This window comes from Ostrinia nubilalis, chromosome 28 (genome assembly GCF_963855985.1).
Source record: "Ostrinia nubilalis chromosome 28, ilOstNubi1.1, whole genome shotgun sequence".
Taxonomy (NCBI): Eukaryota; Metazoa; Arthropoda; class Insecta; order Lepidoptera; family Crambidae; genus Ostrinia; species Ostrinia nubilalis.
The window spans coordinates 2,554,847-2,578,533 of NC_087115.1; the positions used below are offsets into that span (position 1 = coordinate 2,554,847).

Below are 23,687 nucleotides of genomic sequence, written 5' to 3' on the forward strand. Positions count from 1 at the left end.
TGATACAAAAATATGATAAGAAGATTAAACACGTTATCAAGATTAGAAATCTAAATGAATTTGTATATAAAGCATTGAGAGAGTCAAATCATCATAAGCAGAACCATGGCGAGGAGTTCACTCATCCTCCTGCTTTTCGGACTGGCAGCAGTGCTAGGTAAATCATCATCATCATCATCATCATCATCATCATGATCATAGTGATGATGAGGAGTCTGCAGTGATCGCTCTATGGAAATTCAACCAAGTCTCATTTTAGAATTGAATCTTTTTGGGTTTCGTTCATCATCATCATCATCATTGTGAATGTGCTCATTTGCAAATATGTTATGTGGTTTACTATTGTATACGTTTGAACAGTTACATTTAAAATAAAATCTTTTGCTGAAATATTAATTAACAAAATTTGGATACGTACTGGTTTCTGGGACATTTTTATATTTAAAAAAATGTTCGTACAGTTTTGACTGTTCTTGAAATAATAAATTACCTACTCGTATAATTCCAAGATCAACAAATTTTATTGGTTCTAGTGCCCTCTTTTCTTTAGTGTTAACCATGTTTTTGATGCCATAAGAAGATACACGTTCTGTTTTGACTTACTTGACTTTTAATGTCCTATGTCCCCTAGATGGGGCACAACAGTCCTCCATCGCGTTCGGTTTTGAGCTTCGCGTTTGATCTCGTTCCAAGTCTTGCCAATTTTTTTCGCCTCGTCTGTTACAGTGCGCCGCGAAGTTTTCTTGGGGCGACCACGTTTTGTTTTGGTAACGTCTTATCGAAATTATATTGATCCATTCATCCGACTAATTTCGGCCATGGCAACCACTTCGACTCCTGTCTTGGCTGCGCTAGTGCTTCCGAAAATGGCTTATGTAGCCGATCTTTGCGGCAAACTTCCTCGCACATTGAGGGCATCTAAGCACGTCAAAATATTTTAATACCCGCATTGTAACATTTTCGATTGCCTTAACACCAATCTTTCTTTATCCTGCGTAATCAAGATCTTAAATCAGTCTTAAAGTGTCATCATGACTTTCTCTCTAAATCTTAACTTTATACAGTCTTTTAAACTTCTTTCGTTACCAAATGGTTTAAACCATTAAGTGCCAAGTCAAAGCTATTATTCAATACTTAGGCCCTTTCCAGGGCGCTTATACACGTCCCAAATATAGCTTGCCCTACCACCACTTCGGGACAACATATGGGCTGGTGCTGAGAAGAAGTGGCGGAAGAAACTGAGTCACCTTTGTCAACCTCTTTTTCAATTAAGTAAATACCTATTGTGTACAGTGCAATATTTTATTCATCATCGTCATCATTTCAGCCATAGTACGTCCACTGCTGAACATAGGCCTCCCCCAATGATTTCCACAATGGGCGGTTCTTTACAGTAGTTTACTATTTTTACAGCCTTTGCTATCAACAGTTTCATTCATTATATTTATCTGATTATCATTCAACATTATCATCATTGCCTTCATTTGATGCTTTGTTTTCATAGTCTTGATTTAATAGACTAAACCCTGAATTCTGATTTCCTAATTCTAGGTTTTCGTTTCTGAATTTTCCTGAATGGAAGTCGTTTATGTTGCTAAATACAATTTCTTGTTTCCAGCTTTTCCCCCCCAGGGGAAGGACGACAGACGGCCATCTTGGTGGCCCGCACAGCTACCATGGCCCCCGAGCCACCCTGAATCGATCCCCTGGCCCTCGACCCACCCTGAATCGATCCCCTGGCCCCCAACCCATCCTGAATCGATCCCCTGGCCTCCAACCCATCCGGAATCGATCCCGTGGCCCCCAAGTCACCCGGAATCGATCCCCTGGCCCCCACAGAAGCCTTCCTGGTGGCCCGAGAACATTCCCTGGCCTACTGCTGCGCAAGGTGACCTGATTTCAAATTGATGAAAAAAAAATAAAGAAAGAAGAGATGTTTATTCAGTATCATCTTGACATCTCTTTGAATTTCATTCATGATTGTTGTCGCGACTTTGTGCGCGAGGACCCTGTTTTACCCCATTAGGGGTTGAATTTTGCAAAATCCCGTCTTAGTGAGCACCTATGTTCTAAAAGGAACCTCCATGCAAAATTTGAGACTCCTAGCACTTGTAGTTTCTGAGATTTTGTGATGAGTGAGTGAGTTAGTGACCTTTCGCTTTTGTATAGAGAAAGATAATTTCATTTTTATTTCAGTTGCTGAAGCCAAGTCCACTGACAAGCGGCCTTCCTGGTTGCCAGAGAACGTCCCTTGGCCCCTACAGAAGACTGAGAAGCCTGAGAGACCCTCATGGTGGCCCGCAAGCATCCCCTGGCCCTCTAACGCTGAAGGTAATTTGATTTGACCAATTATTTAAAACATAGAATCCTCTGTGGTTGAGGATTCCGGGTTAAGCTCGCTTCCACCTTCGGCCTGATCATCACTTACCATCAGGTGAGATACAGGCCAAGAGCTTCCTCGTGGATAAAAAAAATAGATGTTTTAGAATGTCCATTAGAATGGATGTGTAATTTCTGTTAAATGAATTTGAATGTTACACAACCAAGTAAAATTACAACATCGAGTTAACTGGGCACCTGGCAGCTGTGACGTCATATTGACGCTCTGGTACGGACGGGACGAACGCGGGGAGGTGTGCGGGTGAGTGCGAGGGAGAGTCGCATTCCAGCGAGGTGCGCAGTTAGCTCGATGGGGTTGTATGATGATGTTAGGATTCTTTTAGATTTAGATTATTGCTATTCAAAAGTTCATTAATTTTTCAAGTGTTTAGTAACTAAAGGAATGAAAAGATAATAGTGTTATTTTCCTTTTTTTCTACGGGGCTTTTAAATACCAAAACGCTGTTTGCTTTTTCAGCCACTTCTGATAGCAAGATATCGCATCCCGAAAGGATTCCATGGCCCCCAGCAGAATGGTTCCCCGAAGATGCTCCCTGGTGGTGGCCCAGTGACTTTGAATGGCCCCCGGCGCAACCTGAATGGATCCCATGGCCCCCACAGATCCCTGAATGGATTCCTTGGCCCCCAAGTCACCCCGAATGGATCCCCTGGCCGCCACAGATCCCTGAGATCCCCTGGCCGCCTCAGATCCCTGAGATCCCCTGGCCACCACAGATCCCTGAGTGGATCCCATGGCCCCCAACCCACCCTGAAGGCATCCCATGGCCCCCAACGATCCCCAATTTGCCGTACAACCCCATACGTGACAACCAGTTTCATCTGTTCACCAGGTAAAGGATATATTTGATAATAAATTATTAATTATTTTATAATAATTTATAAAAACTTATACGATTGTAACTGTTACAGTCAAAACCATTGAGTTATAATGTACTACGTAGTAATATTACTTCAATGGTCAAAACTCATAATTCAGTCAAAACCACTATTTGACACCATTTGCAAAAATCAGCCAATAGTGGTTTTGACAATATTATTTTTGACTGATTTTTCCAGTCTAAATTAGGTCTAAAGTGGTTTTGACCAAGGGCGTTAGTCAAAAGAGGTTTCGCCTAATTAAATTTTACCAATCAATCAGTCAAAATTCATACAATGTTATGATTAGTGAAAATAAATTGAAAATCATCAAAAATGTTCGAAACCAATCAAAAGCCAAACCCCCAGAGTGTATCTAACAAAACAATAATGAAACATCGTGCGTTGGTTTGAAACCCTCTGAAAACCAGCTTCGTGACTTCACGACTTATGAAAGACTTGAGGTGTCCTTTTCAGCATGCCTCAATAAAGTTAAACACATGTATGCACCTAAATATATGGTGAACTAGCGGCCGCCTGCGACTTCGTACGCGAGGATCCCGTTTTACCCCCTTAGGGCTGGAGTTTCATAAAATCCTTTCTTAGAGGATGCCTACGTCATAACATCTACCTGCATGCCAAATTTAAGCCCGATCCGCCCAGTGGTTTGGGCTGTGCGTTGATCACTATCTCAGTCAGTCAGTCAGTCAGTCACCTTTGAGTTATATATATTTAGAGATAAAGGTTATCTGTTCTATTCTATTCTAATGATATTATTTTTTTACTTTCAGGGCTAATCCCCAAATGAGCCAGCCTCTTCTCTACGAGAACGCCAACCTTCTGGCATCTACCAACTACGACGCTTCCCGCCCTACCAAAGTCCTGGTTCACGACATCGCTGGCGCAGCTACTTCTCAGTTCAACGCTATCCTTGTGCCTGGTAAGTCTTATAACTTCTTCATCATCATCAGGTCATTTAGTATCCACAGCAGGAGACACTCTGTCTAATTTACCAGAAGCAAATGGAGGATTTGGTCTACACTCCCCACGCTGGCCAGATGGGTTGGGGACGCCTGACGTTCACATTTTTCCCAGGATGTAGTAGCACTCATTCACTGGGCTTGCTGATTGTTAACGCTAGCGTATCTCAACCGTAGTGAGAATCCGATTCCTTGATATTGCAAGTAAGATAATCCGGTCATCGCGCGCTGGCATACACCTTAGTAATTCCTCACTCTCTGGTCTTCTTGTGTAAAGGGCGGTCTGTTCATGCCTTTTTAATGCATATTTTAAGTTTTTACTCGATAAATTTAAAGTTTCAGCCATCTCCCGCAGCGTACGCCCTTGACTTCTAAGCAAATCCTTACAACATTTAATACTGAATTTAAACTTACCCGTACTCTTTGCGCCCCAACTACGAAATGCGTTTCTAGAGACACAAAACTTAAACAGACGCATTTTTTTTTATAAATCTAGCTTCTTAAATTAACAAAAACAATAGTTCTGTTAACATGTCACATGAAACTTAGGTATACCACTCCTATTTGGTCTCATATCTGGTTATTTAGGCTTGGGCCAAATTCCGTGCCGCTGAGCACTTTTATTATAACCACATAAGATGCTTATTTACTTGGCTTAACACACCCTTCTTTATTCCAGCCATCCTCGCCGCTGCTGATGTCAACATCATTGTGGTTGACTGGAGCAGAGGTGCCAACGAATCGCCAGCTCTCTCCACTGCTTACTCTGCGGCCTCTGGTAAGATCATCCTTCAGTTCTTTTTCTAAAATAAAAATAAAAAGTATTTAATTCAGATAACATAGATCCATAAATGTTAGTAAAAACTTAGGTTAATGTTAGTATCTTCTTTCTAAAACAGACCTCCCTCGTCCTGCTGAGCATGTGGCCGATCATAGACACTCTATTCAGTAATGATGCGCACTTTTTCCGCATGATAGCTTCAAAGCTATCTACGCCCGCCAACGCAAACATCGCAGACGCACTACAAAACCGCGGTAGCCGCAACGGCGCCCTGAAGGCGTTATAATATTGGACACGCAAAGCACTGTAGGCTTTTTTAAGAGGACTTCAGAAATTTCTGCATAAGGCCGAGCTGGGCCAAATAAACATTGGGCCACTAAACATACCAAGTGGAAACAATGACTCCAATAGCACTATTGTACCTCTAAATTCTAAATTATCACTCATCCTGTTATATCACTTTTTTATCAACCTGAGTTTATAAATCGTGAACCAACATTAGATTTAAAGAGAGTTATAGCACGCTGTAACACCAATGAGGGCTATCGTTTTTATATTTAACAGTTGGCACCCCTGGCGATTGACAGGACCTTACTCTACAGTGGCGCCATCTTGATGAGTGCAAATGCGATAGTCCTCCTACCATTTTCGCGCTCACCAGTTGGTGCCACTGTCTTCGCTACTAGCAAGTGACAGGACCTTACTCTACAGTGGCGCTAACTGGTGAGCGCTAAAACGATAGCCCTCATTGTTGATGCCTGTATAGCAACTTTGGCAATCAAAATTCTCATATAGCACTTATTCTTATTACCAAAAATTAAATGTTAGTAGAACATTGACAAAACACAGTTCAGGATTCGGTGTTTGTTTTCTTCTAGCGGATGCACGACAGGGTTCGAACTACCGACCCTCATATCGGCAGGCCGACACTGACCGTTGGACTATTGTCACCTCGATCACCTGTAATGATTTTGTTTCCAGGTGTCTTCATTTCCAGATTCATCTCCTGGCTGTCGACCCAAAGTCGAGGTGACCTCGCCAACTTCCACCTCATCGGAGTCGGTCTTGGTGCTCTAAACGTTGGCTTCATCGGTCGTCTCTTGGACCGTAAAGTTGGATACATCACCGGTGAGTACAGTTCCCGTTCTTTTTTCCCGTTGCGGGTCCAATGACAGTTTAACCTCCCCCGGGACACTTGGAATTTGACCTTCACTGGTTGGGTTTTTATTGGCGGTCAATTTGTAGATTGCTTCCACCGCTGTGTAGCCAGGATCTTAAGCTTGACCCCAAATAAAACCCCAACCAGTAGGTCAAGTTTGTCCCGGGGGAAAGTTAAACTATCATCGGACTCGCAAAGTAAGTATTTGCAGACCTAGAGATGGAAAATAGTCCCGCTACCTGATGACAAGACTAAACTATAAGAAATAATACACTTCCCTTTCTTTTTCTGAAATACAGTTCACACTAGTTTAGGAGTCAGGGTTTCAATATAATGTTGTTGATATTTCGTTATTATATTCGAGACTTCACACGTTTACAGGAAGAAAGATGGCGAGAGAGAGAAAAAAGTGCTGCCAACATGAAACGTTTAAACTAAACAATAAAGCCAACCTAAAGAAACTAATTGATTGCGTTCTCATTTACTAACAAATGTTACGGTGTATTTACATCAATAAAGCTATTCTTATTCTTATTCTTCCAGCTCTGGACCCATCCCAAGGCCCATCCATCACCAGCATCCTACCCCCCTTGAACCCCAAAGTGGCGCAGTACACCGAGGTCATTCACACCGACGCCGGCCAGTCTAGCTACACTCAACCCTTGGGGGATGCAGATTTCTACCCCAACGGGGGTAGTAACATGCCTGGATGTGCTGGGGACAGCGCATGCAACCGCCTCAGGTAAATCTACGTCATCATCCAGGGTATTTAGTTTCCACTGCAGTACGACCCAGTCTAGCTACACTCAGCCCTTGAGCTTGGGTATATTCCGAGCTACTCTCCTAATCGCTCTTTCTCTATCTATATTCCCTTCTCACTATGTTTGTGTAACATAATAGGCTCCTCTAAAGAGCACTTTTATGCGTCCCAAACCTACATAATATTATTCTCTTTACTTATCATCATTTGAGGAATGTCATTACTCTCTTAAAAAATACTCATAAAACTCATTTATTTTTGCAAATAGGCTTTTAAAAAGCACTTTTACACATCTCAGTATTAACCCTACCACTGCTTTGGGACAATAAATGGGCCAGTGCTGAGAAGAGGCCAATTTGACAATATTCCCTGCTCTTCATAATCCTCTCTTCTCACATTTAATTTTCTTTATCCCTATATTCCTCATATTCTCTTTTAGAGTAGGCGCACACCGTTGATTTTTAGTTGGCCGATAGTTGTGCCCGATTTCAAATTGTATGAAGAATCGGCCAAATCGAATCGGCGTAGTGTGCGCACTCCCATACATGCCCATACTGATCAACAGCCCGACTAAACTATCGGCCGACGAAAAATCAACGGTGTGCGCCTACTCGTACCATTTGTTTCTCTCCTCATATCCCCTTCTACACGTTATCCTCCCTCCCCACATTCTCATTTACCCCTTATCCTCCCTCCTCACACCCCCTCAACCCACCATCCCCTCTATATCTACCCTCTTTCTAACCGTAACTTTTTCCACTTCCAGGGCTGTCTACTACTTCGCCGAGTCTGTCCGGACTGGAGGCTTCACTGGTGTCCAGTGCAGCAACTTCCAAGAGGCTCTGGAAGGCAACTGTGAAGGACCTGAAACTCTCAACATGGGTGGACTGAACCCTAAGATTGGGTAAGGACTTAAAAACTCATCATCATCATTTCAGCCATAGGACGTCCACTGCTGAACATGCCTCCCCCAATGATTTCCACAATGGCCATACGCAGAACCGATTTTCATGAAATTTGGCATAGTAGAGATAGTTTGAGTCCCGGGAAAGGACATAGGATAGTTTTTATCCCGGTTTTTGAAACGCGATAAAGTTTTTCTGTGTCAGACAAAATTCCTGGCGGGTGAAGCCGCGGGTGGCAAGCTAGTTTAACTATAAAGGGATAAGTTTCTGATTTTTAGAATGTCCAGTATGTATACTGTAGAGTCTTCTGTCCAATTATGTCCACAACGTAGTCCAGAGTCTAGCAGTGTCCAGAGATTTAGTCCAGTTTTGTCCACCGTCCCGAAATGCCCAATTTTACATTGTTCAGTAACTATCACCCATATACACAAACGATGCTTGCTTAAGTGAAGCAGCAATTGAACGCACAGCGTTGAATAGAGCTCTGTGTCTGGTTCGTGTGTCACCCTGTGCGTCCACGTGCACTGTGAGACCTTTGGGCTAATTCAAATGCATTTGTCGAGAGTAGAAATCGTCTGTCAAATAATTTTCTAGTAATCAATTTTGAACTGATTGTCAAGGTAATACAGTTGAAAATTGAATATCAAAGCCAGACTACGCCTAATGTCAGATCAGCCGATGGTAGATGCCAAATTTCCAATATCGCGTACGAAGACGGAGAACTTTGTCAATATAGTGGTACATAAGGGTCATAATTAGTGGATGCCGACGATTTTCGCGCTGTCATCTCAACGACTGCCCACCCTTGTCGTTAGAGCAGTCGACTGGATAGAAAGCATGGAATTAACATGGTGATTGATAAACTAGGTGCAAATAAGCATAGGTATTTTATAACCACAGAATGCTTTTTGCTTAAATTTGAAAATAAAGGATATTGTTCTGCGTCCATACATCGTTCGCCCCAAGACCCCCAAGCAATGAAATAATGATTTTTATATGTGAAATTACTTAACGATTGTCACCTTATACTCCACTAGCTTTTCGCTCGCGGCTTCGCGCGCGTGGCCTACATTAGGTACCTACATATTTTACGGAACCCTATTATTTTCCAAAATAAAATTTAGCCTGTTACTCGTGGATAATGTAGCTTTCGAATGGTGAAAGAATTTAATAAAAACGGTCCAATAGTTTTTGAGTCTATTCATTACAACCAAACAAACAAAGTTTTCCTCTTTATAATATTAGTGTAGATACTTAAAGCACGGATAAGCGGGAGATTCGTTACAATAGGAAAAATGCTTCAGATTTTGAGGTTATTAGCATAACAGAAGTACATTTCCATTTTCTATCTTCTATAGGTAGGTACTTATAATAAATCTGTAGAGAGGTCAACTCTGTACATGAAATATATTTTCAAAATAACTATCAGGGGGTGATACTGATGCCAAAAATGCAATCAGTAAAATTTTTGTCTGTCTGTCTGTCTGTATGTTCCTTATAGAAACAAAAACTACTCGACGGATTTTAACGAAACTTGGTACAATTATTCTTCATACTCCTGGGCAGGTTATAGTATACTTAGGAATTCCCACGGGAACAGGAATTAGCGGGAAAATCCTTTTGTATGAAAAATCTAAACCGCTTAAGTTAGACGCTTGAAATTTGACATGTAGGTATCTTAATAAACTTAAAGCTTAGTTACAACAGGATATTGCAAAATTCCCACGTGAACGGGAAAAAACATTTGAACGAAAAAATCTAAACCGCGTAAGATAGATGAAGGGGTAAAACGGGATCCACGCGTACGAAGTCGCGGGCGGCCGCTAGTTGCTAATAAAACTATTTATTGTCAAGAATTATATGTATAATAATGCGAATTCCCGTTCCCGTGGGAATTAGTTTACTAAAGTACCTACGTGCGAAATTTAAAGCGTCTAACTTAAGCGGTTTAGATTTTTCATACAAAAGGATTTTCCCGCTAATTCCTGTTCCCGTGAGAATTCCTAAGTATACTATAACCTGCCCAGGAGTATGAAGAATAATTGTACCAAGTTTCGTTAAAATCCGTCGAGTAGTTTTTGTTTCTATAAGGAACATACAGACGGACAGACAGACAGACAAAAATTTTACTGATTGCATTTTTGGCATCAGTATCACCCCCTGATAGTTATTTTGAAAATTATATTTCATGTACAGAATTGACCTCTCTACAGATTTATTATAAGTAGGTATAGATATGTAGGAGAGACGTCTTAATTACACTTTAAATCGTAGATCGATAAAGAACCCCTTTGTTAGCGACGCGCCTAAAATTTAAACTCATTCGCGCCTAAAATTTAAATTCATTTGGTTCCGCTACCCGCCGCCCTGCGGCGCCACGCGCGAGGGGGGGCGGGCACGGCGGCGGGGAGGGGAAGGAGCGAACCGATTGTGCAAAAAATTGTCAGTCCTTTTTTGTCGGTCACTCTCAATGTACATAGTATGTATGTGATTTGTGTGCAATTAAAAACAGTGCAGTTTGAAATAAGCAGTTTTCATCTGTCATCGCGTCCCCTGGCCCCTACACAAGCAACACCCTTTGTCAAACCGTATGAATAGCAGCAAATAGAACTTTGCGTATTGGAAAAATAGGAATGCCTACGGAAAAGCCAAACATTTTTTAAAAAGAAGTTAATATATTTTACTTACATTTAAATCCAAAAATATCTTTATTCCGACCCAAGGGTAAGTAGGCAGTTATGTAGGTATAACTTAGATTAATAAAACCTAGATGGATAGTCTTCATACAAACGCTTCGTCAAGAGTGAGGCAAAAATCTTATGTCATTAGTGTCAATTTTGTTGGGGAGTGTAGACAGTGAAGGCGATTTTCCCGAAAGTAGGGAAATTTTTAATACGTTTTTAATAATTTTATAATTAACAAAAACAAAACGCATCATGTACTTACTTATTTATTGAATTCAAAGTACCTACCTAATAACAATAAGATAAATCGACTTAAAAGTCTCGATTTCATAAAAAAGGAAGTGTATTTGTACGGCGAACAATTGGGAAATAAATTTTCTTGTTACTGGTATCATTCCCGTATTTAATTTTTGAAAGCCAAATTCAAGCAAAATACGCGTCGAATCGTAGTACTTACTTATGAAATGTAACACTGGTCACTTTCTTTTGTTTTTCTGATGTATTTTAGACACCCTTTCACAGCACAACCCGTTTTAATTAATTAAAATTCGTCGGACGTGTTTACCAATTTTTCACTTTGACAGTTCATGTGACGTTTACGGGTAAGCCGTGCCGGCTCCCTAAAAACTGCCTCACCTTTCGTGCACTGACTATCTATCTAGGTTTTATTAATCTAAGAGGTATAAATGAAAATACGTATGTAGGTACTTATTATTTATTAATGGTCATGTTCTACATTTTCTATTAAATATGGGCCCAATACATCAATGATGTCGCCATCACAACAAAGTACCATAAATGGTTTAACGAGATTCCGATATTTGTAGCCGCTTGCACACCTGACGCATAAACAAAAAACGGCCTTGAATACCGACCGCATGACGTCACCCGCCGCGCGTGGGACCCTAGTCGTAAAAACTAATGTTTATGACCGCTTCTTAGAAAGGCTATGAATGGAGTGCCGTTTTTATGATAGCAGATGAATGTAGCTTTCAAACAGTGTTGTTATCGTTGCTTTTTATGTACATTATTAATTACAATGAACTATGAAAGTCGAAACTAGCTGTAGAAATGGCTAATACTCGAGCTAAAGTATGTTTTATTTCCGTAATTAAATCGATAACCTACTTATTTTTTTTATTCATTAGGTCAATTGGTTAATGTGTTGTAAGATAAACATAAGAGCACAACTTACCTTGTAGAATGTTTCTTCTATAAAAAATAAAAACTTTAAAAATCGGACGCAAAGAGCATAAAAGAGTAAGAGACGGCACTCCATAGATATTTTTTGAGCTCACGCACACATATGCATTTTAGAGAACGACCCGCAAATCTTTACCAACCGCACAAACTACAGGCGGAGCTACCAACATAATGCCTTATTTTCTGACAGTATTAGTGACGTTCGTAATAACTTATCGATTATCGATACTTTGCTAGGGTTGTAATTGCATATCGATATCTAGTATAGGAACCTTCAATATTTTAATGATTACTATTTTTATTTTATACTATGTGTAAGTAAAACGAAGTTTTGTAACGTAAATTATTTATTTCGAAATAAAATAGGTATATTACAATAAGTATTGAACATGACATAGCAGTTGTAGGCATGAGGAATTATTGAAAATTATAACAAAGAACAGAAATGATAATTTTGTAAACTTTTATTTTCACAACTTTTTCTAAGAAAAAATAGGATTTTTATTTATAAACAATAAACATCTTTAATTTTCTTATCAGCTGATCGAACCTCAGCCTCAAGATTACTTTTCAATGCTTTGTTGCTGTGCTTTTTTACTTTTGTCAGCAAAATTGTTTTCACTTTTTATGAAGCTGTCATTAATGATTTTACAACTTTTTCTTAGAAAAAGGTAACTTAATATTTTAAACATCTTATCATAAATTTCTTTATTATGTTGTTGACATTTAAACCAACTAAAATTACAATTTGTACTCAACATTAAGAAAATGAATTTTCCAACATTTTCCATATATATCTGGTCGGCAATATGGTCATGATAAAATTGTTTAGCTTCATTTACGGTGGTACATAATTGAATTGTTGGATAAACGAGACTTTTTTTATCATGCCACCATTCGCGAAGAGATATATATGCATACAAATCATTGTCAACAGGAGTTTTCACGCTCAAACACTCTTCACAAATTAAACAAGAACTGTTCTGTAATAGTTTGGCAGCTAAATACCCGCTTACATATACTACTGGTTGGTTTTCAAGGCTACACAAATTTTCAATGGGCTGTTCTAAGTTTTCAGGGTCCGGGATAGACAACACAGGATAAAATTCAGTGTCTGTGGAATCTTGAACATTAATTTTTATTTCTGTTGTTTTTAAATTAGTTTTTAAAATGTCTTTATATTCCAGCATATGTTTATTGTTGTCTGCTTCACAATTAGCACTTCTGCTATGAGGCACTTTCAGCCCAGTAACCATGCTTGTTTTAAGCGCTGCAGTAAAGTGCGTGATAGTGGGATTTCTATTGGTTACACTGTGTTGCCTAATGATTCCAAATAAGTTTTCCAGAGAGTCTTGGTTAAACTGTCTAAGGTTCATATATTTAAACCCTTCATTCTTTAACTTTTCCCAAATATCGTTTAAGGATTTGATAGATATTTGATATCCCTTTACGCATTTAACATTTTTTAGTATCGTGTTTTCTGCTGTTATAAATTTTATGGTTTTTAACTTATCAGTATAAAAGGTCCAAGACTCAATGTGATTACTTGATGTGGAAACATTTTCCCGGATCCCTTTCTTTACGTCATTTAAAGATGATGGACCATTTGTACAATCAAATAGTTTATCTAACTGTTCAATCACAAATGCTGTATCATTGCAATCAGAAACTTCTTTCCATGCCATCATTTTTAAAATAGCTGCCACGGTATTACTCAGAGCATGCGCAGCATACTTCACCCTCATCTTAGTTTTGAATGTTGGATTTACAATGGTACTATTCAGTTTTTTAAAATTTAAAAAAATTCTGTTGTGTTCTTCTGCAACTACCAAATGCCTCCATTGTGCAATTTTTCCATCGAAAGACATATTTCCACTTTTAAAGAAATTGTTTCGTAATGATTTGAACAAGTGAGGGATGTCATAGATTATAAAAATTTTGTCATTATTTACAGAGAAAAAGTTGCTATCTATGCCTTGTCCACAGTTTCTTTTTAACATGTTAAGAGCTCCTATATTTGTAGATCCCTGATCACAAACTGTTGTTAGAACCATAAATCCGATTTCTTTTAATTTTTTGATGATGTCCGATATAATTTTTGCCAGTTTTGCTGTTGATATTGTGCCTTCCACAAAATAGTGCGCAATATATTGCTTGTATTTATGTTTAGCACCCTGTATCATAAACACTAACGCATGGTCTGCAATTTTCTTTTCTCGTCCCATGTTCTCGCCCTCTCCATAATCCACGTAGCCATCCACTTTATCAGCAATTTCGTTATAAATTATCCGTTTCTTTAACGCCATCTCGTCAAATATTAACGAGCAATATTTATTTTCCTTTGGCATACTTGATGCTTTTGCCTCTAACATATCAATTATATTTTTATTTATACCAGGCTCCATTGGTATATTTTTTAAAATCCTTTGGAGCGTTTTAGTGCTTGGTAGCGTAAACAGCTTTTGCATATAGCGGTATGCTTTAGGGGACCGTTTAAATATAGCCAAAGCATATATTTTGTTGGCTAAAGTCCACCTTTTTCCTTGTGACTTTTTTTTGTTATTCTGCACTACATCCTTTACTAACGATGTCAGCACTTCCGAATCTAACTTGTCTAAATTCACTCTTGACTTCGCTATATTCCTTATTGTTTTTTTTGCATTTTGTAACTGTCGCCAAAGCCTCTTCTCTTTAATTGTAAATGTTGATGAAGTGTCTGTAATAAAAACATTTCCATTAGTAAAAAAAACAACATTAAAGCAAATTGAATTGAATATTGGTTAATTAATCAGCAATTTTACTTAGTTTTTTAAATTAGGATGTTTTATCTTACCTTTCATTTCAATGTTTTTCTTAGGTCTTTTATAACTGTGGACTAATATTTCTGCCTGTGCATCTTGATGGCAAATGTTTTTATCATCTGAAATATTATAAATATGCAAATTAGTTTAAAATTTATTTTGTTGTTTTATGAAACATATTATTTCCAAATCAATCAATCATTATCAAGTTTTAAAAAAATGCAAAGACAGGATAATGATAGCTCTTCTCATAAAATATGAAGCGTGGGCCCACCTTCAATAACAATGACATAATATTAAATTAAAGGCATTTAGAGGTTTTAATGTTCTGCATTCTGGATGCGGTCTGCGGGTATGTCAAGACAATCTGTAAGTGGTCGTGATAAGGCAATCAGTCACGTGTGCTTTGCGTTCTTTGTTCGTATCCGCACGGTCAAATAGCATTAATATAAAATGTACAGAAACCTAGAATGTTGTACATATAAGTTCATTTTGACCTGACTGCAGACTGCAGAACGCATCCAGGGTGGCATTCTTTAGTTTGAGAGAAGGCATATTTTAGAAGGTAAATAATTAGTTTGTACACTTACCATGAGTAATGGGTTTATAGGTCATATGTTCTGGTGCATTGGAAGTAGAAGGAAGAGGTTCAAAAGTTGTTTTCGCAGAAATACCAGAATCTGGTATATCCACAGCTCCCAAACATGTTGAATTTAGTTGTTTGGTTGTAGTTGTAAGGGGAACTGAAAGCAGATAATGAAATGTGAATTGGGTAATAAAATGTCATGTTCTTACCCAACTTTAGGGTACAATCAGTCTAGTACATGTCTTGCTCACATTAAAAATTACTAGCTTATAAATATTATTAAACTAGCTGACCTGGCTAATTAATGTAGATTGCCTAAAATTTTTCAAATTGGTCCGGTACTTTTTTTGAAGAATTTGTATTACACAAATTACTAAAGTCCCTCTAACTCAACACACATTCTAAGCTAAATTGTGTTACGAGTGGGTTTACTACAATATTCAAGCTGTGGGGTTCTAACCCGCACTTTAGGCTATCTTGGCTTCGAGTTACGGAGCCGATCAAATACAAACAAACAATTAAATATTATTTCCTTTTTATATTATTAGTATAATTTTAGATAAACATACCTCGTTCAACTGGATTTGACTTCTTTGGAATGCAATATGAATGATCATAAAGAACTGTAACAAAGTATAGATATAATTAATAATTGAAATTATATATTATTTATTGATAAGCATACAACACATGTTTGTGGTTACAAAGAAAGAACCTTGTTAAATTGCATTCGGTTGGTTTGTTTTGGAAACCAAAGAAAATTAATTAAGACATCTAAATAATTCAGAAAAATTGATAGTAAATTAAATTTAAAAAAAATAATTGAAGTCATCATCATACCTGTCTTGAGGTTTTCTTTATTGGAGTCTTTTACATGAAGAGGAAACTCTGTCAAAACTTCATCTGGCAAGATGGGATTGCTCAATTCCAGTGTTGGAATAGCTGAGTTCTTCAGCCGAGTTCCTTTGGCATTGAAGGATTCAGGAGTGAAGTGCCCACCACAAACAAACTTCAGTTGGTGTAACTTTTCAATAGGTACATATGCTAAGTCTTCTATGCCAGCATTTTTAACCCACATTCGACAACTGAAATAAGAAATACCTATTAGAAAAGAAAAAGAATAACAAACTGAAATTTATTCATCAACTAATTTCTTTTAGTATTGTTATGCAATTCATTTACAGAGTACGAAACAAAATACTGAAATTAAAAATTGGTTATGGTTATTTACTGTATGATTAAAAATATTAATCCCAGCCTTTAAGTTTACACAATCAGTAAAATTATCTTGTAATAAATGAGTGTTATTAGAAACTTACCGGTCAGAATCCAGAGGAAACCTACTCAAAAGTAAGGGTGATCCACCACGACTTCGCCTCTTATTACAAATAACGCACTTCTTGTTGTTTCTACTCTCCATTATCAGTAGAAGCCTAAAATGAAATAGGTATTAATTAAACAAAGCCTATAATTTCTCTCCAACCAGTGTCAATGCCCTGGTTCATGCATTTACCAGTTTTGAAAGTACATTTACATTTTCATCACATAGGGTTGTTTTTAATGAATAATAGATTTGTAATAGTTCTAATATTTCAAGTAAGTAGATAACATACCCATTAAACAGAAAAGTAAATAAGAGTTTAAACTTCTGTAGAAGTTGAAACACAGCTTATTTAAAAGAGTCTCTATCTCACAAAAAACATAACACTGAACAGCAAACTTTATCACGCCCGATACGGAGGAACTTAATCAACTCAACGTAAACGACAGAAAAGTTTATTTACAGTAATATTGCACCAAATCTGAGAAAATAACTTCACACGAATCAATTCGCCGGTTAAAAACTCAAACTCAATTGACAGACATTTTTTTTCATTTGTCAAACTAACAATACTACCAACATAAGGACACTAACAATTATTTTTAGTATGGTGGTATTGATCCGCGGGTTCCCCTGCTGTAGTGAAATCAATCCAAAATGCACTTTATTGCTTAAGGGATAAGGTTGTATATCAATTGCTACATATAGAGACTAGTTTTTGAATGAGAAGTGTCTACCCACTGATCGGACGTGTGACGGCTCATATCAAACTGAGAGCTAAAGTATGTCTTATTTCCGTAATTAAAGCGATAACCTACTTATTTTTTTTATTCATTAGGTCAATTGGTTAATGTGTTGTAAGATAAACATAAGAGCACAACATAACTTGAAGAATATTTCTTCTATAAAAAATAAAAACTTCAAAAATCCGACATTTGACGGCTCATGTCAAACTGAGAGTGTTCCATTTCAACATTTTTTTACATCGCTCACAAAACGCTCACAGATTAAAGAAATATCACAGATAACGCTAAATTTACCAACGTTGATGTCAAAAATAGCAAATAGTCCATACATGTAAAGGAACACGCCCAAATTGACAAAGAACCACAGACAAAAAATCTTATGAAATCTTGGTGACAAAACTCCCCAGCGGTCATCTACTACCAAAAATTTCTGGGAACTTTTGTCACCACCGGTATTCGAGCGGAGGAATAAGTTTTTTTTTTGGTATGCATAATTGCTACTTTTTTGCACATAAATGTATGTATGTACCATCCATGATGACAATAGCCTTTCTTTGTGGTAAATCGTTTCCTGGCTTCCCGAAAAGAGACTGGAACATAAAGGTTTCTTTGGGCTACTTCCTCTCTACTAATATGTTGTAACCCTAAATGTGCTGGTACGAAATGTTCCTCCATCATACTGCGTGCTTTCATTACATATTTTGTAAGAGTACTCCTTGAAATGCCAAGTAATGTAGCTATTCTGTCATCTGAATCACCGGTCCTCAGCTTCATTAAATAAGCACCAACTGTAGTAATTCGTGCTCTCTGATAGTATCTATGGCAAAGAAGATCTGAAGGACGAATCTGAAAATAAAATAAAACATCAGATTCACAGTTCAACAATAAGAAGAGCAATATTTATATAGGATTAACGACTTTTGTGTGTAACGGAATAGTAAGATGAGTGATGAAAGATAATTTATGATTTGAACGCTGAATGATGAGGAATGATTGGTCTATGGAGGAAACGAAAGGGATGAATGAGGAACGAGGATTGAGAGTGAGAATAGTGGTAGTTTAAAAGAGTAGTCTGTTGTTATGCAGGAAGTATAAATAAAACTTTACTGAGTTTATTTGGCTCAGGGAATTTTTAACTGGCTTTATAATAGTAAAAATTATGTTGAATATTATGTAAGTAATAATATTGCAATATTTTAATAATATAAGTCTATTTGTATTATACAGGGTGGAAACGATAAGTGATCTATAACACTTTTAATATTGTGTGGCTGGCATACATTTAGTATGGAGGCTGAAAACATTGAATTTTCGGATAGATCCAGTTAATTCTGTAACTATTTACTGATACCGTTAGAAAGAGCTCGTGAAGCACTTTCAGGATGAGTAACCAGTTTTTCGATATCTTGTGTAGTTTAGAAATAATCGAGTGAGATCACTTATCGTTTCCACCCTGTATAACCTGTATGGATGAGAGTAGTGGCAGATTGAAAGCAATGGAAGGAGTTGAAGGATGGGAAGGCTGATTCGGAAAAAACCTTTTTTATTATTATAATAAACCGGCATAATTATTTTTATGTATTATAAAACTGGCAGGGCTCTTACCTCTCTGGGTTGAATCCAATTTCGAACAATGTTTAATATATCTTGATTATTCTCTGTATCCAAACAATGACTTCAAGTTCGCAATAATGAACAACCACATCCAACACAAACTTGTTGGTGACCTACCGGGGCACCGGTTGGCATATCTGGAGAGTCTTGTGAAGTAGGTGTGGTATCTCTTTGCAATAATGAGTGACAAGCCCCACAGATGTAGTCATTTGCAGTAACCTGTTTAAAAATAATAATAATTAGAAATAAGTTTAAAAAAATTATCAGTTTTTTAATGTCCCGCACTTAAATTATTTTATTTTAGTATTAATTTACAGAAACCAATAACTTTACAAGAATTAGACTGATTGTATAGCCAATAACATTTTATTAAATAAGGACTTTAGCGTGCATTACCTCTAATGGAGTTAGTCGTTCCACAATTATGTTCCTGATGTTAATATGATGTTGAGTGTTAGTTCTCAGGGACATGAGCTGATGTGAACGTGTTCTAGGCTCTAGTGTTCTACTGCAAAGCACACATTTTCTGCTAAGATTTGAAGTAGATGCATTTGTGTTGTATCTTGGGCTTGGGTCCAACATGTTGTGCATATAAGATCATGAGCTGTAACCTGTAAAAATAAATAGATTCATTGCATGCCATGCCACACATACTCCTGTGCGTTGAATAAATTGAGCCGCAAACCATAAAAAAAATGATAATTCAATATTATGTGCTGTTAGTAGAATTTTGGGTCAGAGGGTAGGGTTAAACAGCTTTAGTAAATAAGCATTGTTGTTATAATAATTAATTATGACGTGTTACAAACTTAGTTACAAAAAATAATAATCTAGTAGTCTTAGTTCTAAAAAACAAAACAAAACAAGCTTTCATTGAGAGCAGGGAGATAGTGTCAAAGTAAATAATTCCTTAGATTTACACCAAAACCAGCTGGATTGTCAACATAATTGTTGTTTCGCTCATGCCTCCATTGCGCTGTACCATCGACTAGTTTCTTACAATCGAATCGGGCCTGGCTGTCCACACTGTCCAGGGTTGAACCACAGATAATAGCGGAACATTCATTTCAAGACAACCCGCCATGAGAATGGCAATTCAGAAGTTTGGCAAGGCTAGTACTTATTCATAAGATTGCAGAGCAAAATGTAGGTACTTACCGATCGAGGTGCTGCCCATTGTTGTGTATAATTAAGTTGCTCATTTTCTAACACCATAGAACCACCAGCCGAGCCTTGGCCGAGCCACACAAAAACAGTAAATCCCAGGCTGAGTATGTCGTTATTGCAATCAATCAGAGTCCGTTTGAATAGCCAAGTTTGTAGTTAATAAAGTTCCGAAAATAAAAGCTAAAACACAAACGAATCACAAAGAAGGATCAAGCAAGACAGCAACACAGCAAGAGTGAGTGAGAGAGAAAAGGTGATGCGAGTGAATGACAATTTGACTAACAAATAGGGATGTCCATTTAGAATATACATAATCGATTAAATTGATCGTTTTTGAAAAATTTTATTTTTAAACATTGTGTTGCTATAAATATTTATTTTATTTATTTAATAGGACAACCAACAAGACATACACTGGAAGACAATCAATATTTACAACGTATTTAACTTAATCTAAGTGCTGCCTTAATTATAGGTTGCCACGGCATGCAATAGTGGACTTATACATAAACAGTGTCTACACTTAAAGAAAAGAGTAAATATGTAAATGTAGGTAAATAAATGTGATTAAATATACATAAAATGCAATAATCCACTGAAGCGCTGCGGGCGCGGCGGATCTGCGCCCGTCTAAAGGTCTAATGATTAGACTCTAGTCTAATCGATCATACCATTATTTACTTAAATCGAATTAAAAAAGCGCATCTCTGTCTCTGCTCTGTCAATATGTCGGTGACTTTGATTTCGTTTAAATACTTTTAAAATATTTTTTCGAACTGCAACTTGTCCGATAGGTTTGGACACTTGCAAGTAAATAAATAAAATATACATAAAATTATGGTACATACTAAGTCTTTGAAAATCTTAGGGCGATTTTTATCAATGTCCTTTGTCTGCTCGATTGCATTGATGGTAAGGAGCAATGGTATTATCTATAATATCATTGGTAAGGAGGGACTGTTCTAAATACATATTATGATAATTGAGATGGTTGAGAATATTTCCGGGTCGATCGCTTCCACCTTCGGCCTAGATAGTACCTACCTACCTACTTATACGCCAAACTATCTTATGATTGTTATGCATTGTTAAGTAGGGTTATAATACCTAATTATGATTGTTATGCATTGTAAGTAGGGTTATAAATAATTATAATTTACATAAGCAGCAGGTCGGTTATTTTTATTTAGGCAAATGTAATATTTTAAAAGACAATACGTACGATCAGATATTAAGAACAAAGATAAAGATTTCTGCTGTGAAAAAAAAAATAAAACAGCTAACTTCTATAAATAACAAGTTCCAACGTCGCTATACGTACCTACCTACTTAATGCTACTGGATTATACGTTCATAGCTCAGAAGTTTAGTCCTTTTTCAGTAGTGTTTAGTAAGAATATTATTACAAATGGGCTTTTAGGGATTTTGTTCACATGGAATAAACGACAAAGTTCTTAGTTACTTATCCAATAGGTAGTAGTAACATATATGTAGAAAACAGGAACTTAGATGCCAACGAAAGAAAATAGGCTATCAAATGTTGTTTTGGGGACTTACCTTTATAAAAATATCACATTTAAAAATTCATACCATTTGTTGTTATTTAAAAAACAATGTCAATTTTGACGATTAACTGAAAGTCTATTATCTATGAATATAGTAGCGATATATGGTATCCAGCGGCAATGGCAGTGCAAAATTTTGACAATGACTGTAGTTATCATACTTCGAGTTTGTCCATGGAGACGGCAAAAGTCCTTTAGTTGGCCATAAAGTAAACTTAACGGAAAATGTTACTTAATTGATACCGAGGCGCAACCTGGAAGTATTGCTAAGTGTGCTCCTCGTTACTGGTTCATCGTTCGTCATCGTCATTGTTCGTAAAAACCGGGTCGCGGCAGGCAAATAATAAAATTAGTCTTATGTCTTCTCCCTTATTAACTTCGATGGATAAATAGCTAAACCTCCTTGCGCGTAACTGACGTTTGTTGGAAAACCGATTTTTTCAGGCCATCGGATTTTAATTTCAAAAGTCATTGACCAATCCCAGTTCATATAATAACTATTATGACGTTTTCTATTGGCCAAAAGATTTAACTCTCTAAAAATCCGCGTGCAACCATATCCTGCTTAAATATTGTGCACTTTATTCAGCACAGATTAAACAAGCTAAATGACAAATAGAATAGATTGAAATGACAGATTGCACTTGAATTACCCTACTTATTATTTTAAACTTTCGCGTTCCATTTCAATTAAAATAGTAAGACACGGGTCTTAGTAATGTTTGTGAATAGGTACGGGCGTTAGTCCAGTTTTGTCCACCGTCCCGAAATGCCCATTTTTTCGTTGTCCAGAAACTTTACAGTATCTTTCTTCTTACTCATATAAAACTTTCCCCCCTTTCAGATCCTCGGGAGTGTATCACCTGACTACCAACGCCGCCTCTCCCTTCTCCCAGGGTTAAGATCCATGATTATTTATAAAATTATTTAATAAATTATACGACGTAAACGTGGGAGCAAATAAATATACCTATTTGAAATTAAACTTGTACTTTTTAATACATCATCATCATTATCATCATCATCATCACCCCTGCAATTCCTGTGTAGCCAGGATCAACTAATTGACCGCCAATAAAAACCCAACCAGTGAAGGTCAAGTTTGTCCCGGGGGTAAACTGTCATTGGACCCACAAAGAAATTAATCAAAAGATAATGTTCGACTTCCCTTCCCTCGGTCCCTCCAGTGTAAAGCGGATAACAGGTGACAAAACAAAAGTCATTGTGGAATGTGGATAAAATGATAAATCCAAGACATTATTATTTAACTGAAAATTAAAATACTTGTCAAAAAAACCAAGTCTCGCAACTCAGTTGTTCTACGGTAAAAAGTTGTGAGATCCATGTAATACCAAGTCCAGGCCAGGAAATCTTTAACGTTTTACATAAATTATTGACTTGGCCATCGCACTAAATAATTTAATTTACACGTGTTTTCATGCGATGGCCAAGTCAATATATTATTTATGTAAAACGTTAAAGATTTCCTGGCCTGGACTTGGTATTACATGGATCTCACAACTTTTTACCGTAGAACAACTGAGTTGCGAGACTTGGTTTTTTTGACAAGTATTGTTTTTGATGGGATCTCATTTCTTTTTGTATTTTGTAGACAGCAGTTATGTATCTAGAAAACTGGATCGAAATTGAAAAATTTTACTCGACTTGGCGGTTGCACTACCGTGCCCCCAAATCTCATTTCTTTTTGTATTTTGTAGACAGCAGTTATGTATATAGAAAACTGGACCGAAATTGAAAAATTTCACTCGACTTGGCGGTTGCACTACCGTGCCCCCAAATATTTTAGTTTTTCCTTGATTCATACACCAAACACTACTTATATTCCAAATTTGAAGCTTCTAGGTCTGCTAGAAGTGCCTTAGAATTTTGATGATCGGTGAGTCAGTCAGTGAGTGACAAAATTAAGTAACTTTGACCCGTTATAATTCTTAAACTACTGGTTCAAATTAAATGAAATTTTAAATATACCGTGTCTTTACAATGCCTGCATAGCTAATGAAAATTCAGCCTTCTAGTTTTATCCACAACGAAGTTACAGGCGGTCGAAAATGGCCTGAATTGCTTCGAGAAAAGGATTGTACGGCCGTGCCGCTTTTTTGCTCGACTTGGTGGGGGCACTGCCGTGCCCCCAGATAATTT

General features: G+C 37.3%; 2 protein-coding genes and 1 long non-coding RNA gene across 5 annotated transcripts; 1 reads left to right on the forward strand and 2 right to left on the reverse strand.

Moving 5' to 3' along the window:
* Positions 1-63: 63 nt before the first annotated feature.
* Positions 64-22,512, forward strand: LOC135085344 (pancreatic lipase-related protein 2-like). 2 transcript variants are annotated; one of them, XM_063980130.1, is made up of 10 exons: positions 64-157; positions 1,619-1,888; positions 2,197-2,331; positions 2,858-3,230; positions 4,047-4,195; positions 4,915-5,013; positions 5,998-6,144; positions 6,719-6,917; positions 7,702-7,839; positions 22,372-22,512. In XM_063980130.1, exons 1-10 carry the CDS (start codon positions 106-108, stop codon positions 22,427-22,429), a joined length of 1,620 nt encoding a protein of 539 aa, XP_063836200.1. In that variant the 5' UTR covers positions 64-105; the 3' UTR covers positions 22,430-22,512. The 2 variants fall into 2 exon arrangements, with proteins under 2 accessions (XP_063836200.1, XP_063836201.1); XM_063980131.1 differs by lacking the exon at positions 1,619-1,888 and having other exon boundaries at positions 91-157.
* LOC135085350 (THAP domain-containing protein 5-like) lies at positions 12,174-17,187 on the reverse strand. 2 transcript variants are annotated; one of them, XR_010260081.1, is made up of 6 exons: positions 16,434-17,187; positions 15,955-16,199; positions 15,684-15,737; positions 15,119-15,271; positions 14,561-14,647; positions 12,174-14,443 (listed from the first exon to the last, which is right to left on the reverse strand). XR_010260081.1 is itself a non-coding variant. In XM_063980137.1 (5 exons), exons 1-5 carry the CDS (start codon positions 16,532-16,534, stop codon positions 14,529-14,531), a joined length of 672 nt encoding a protein of 223 aa, XP_063836207.1. In that variant the 5' UTR covers positions 16,535-17,187; the 3' UTR covers positions 14,467-14,528. The 2 variants fall into 2 exon arrangements, 1 of the variants encoding a protein (XP_063836207.1); XM_063980137.1 differs by lacking the exon at positions 12,174-14,443 and having other exon boundaries at positions 14,467-14,647.
* On the reverse strand, positions 17,653-20,187 carry LOC135085363 (uncharacterized). The gene is made up of 4 exons (XR_010260084.1): positions 19,954-20,187; positions 19,192-19,406; positions 18,787-19,014; positions 17,653-18,027 (listed from the first exon to the last, which is right to left on the reverse strand). It is a non-coding gene; the product is annotated as an uncharacterized LOC135085363 (long non-coding RNA).
* Positions 22,513-23,687: the final 1,175 nt, after the last annotated feature.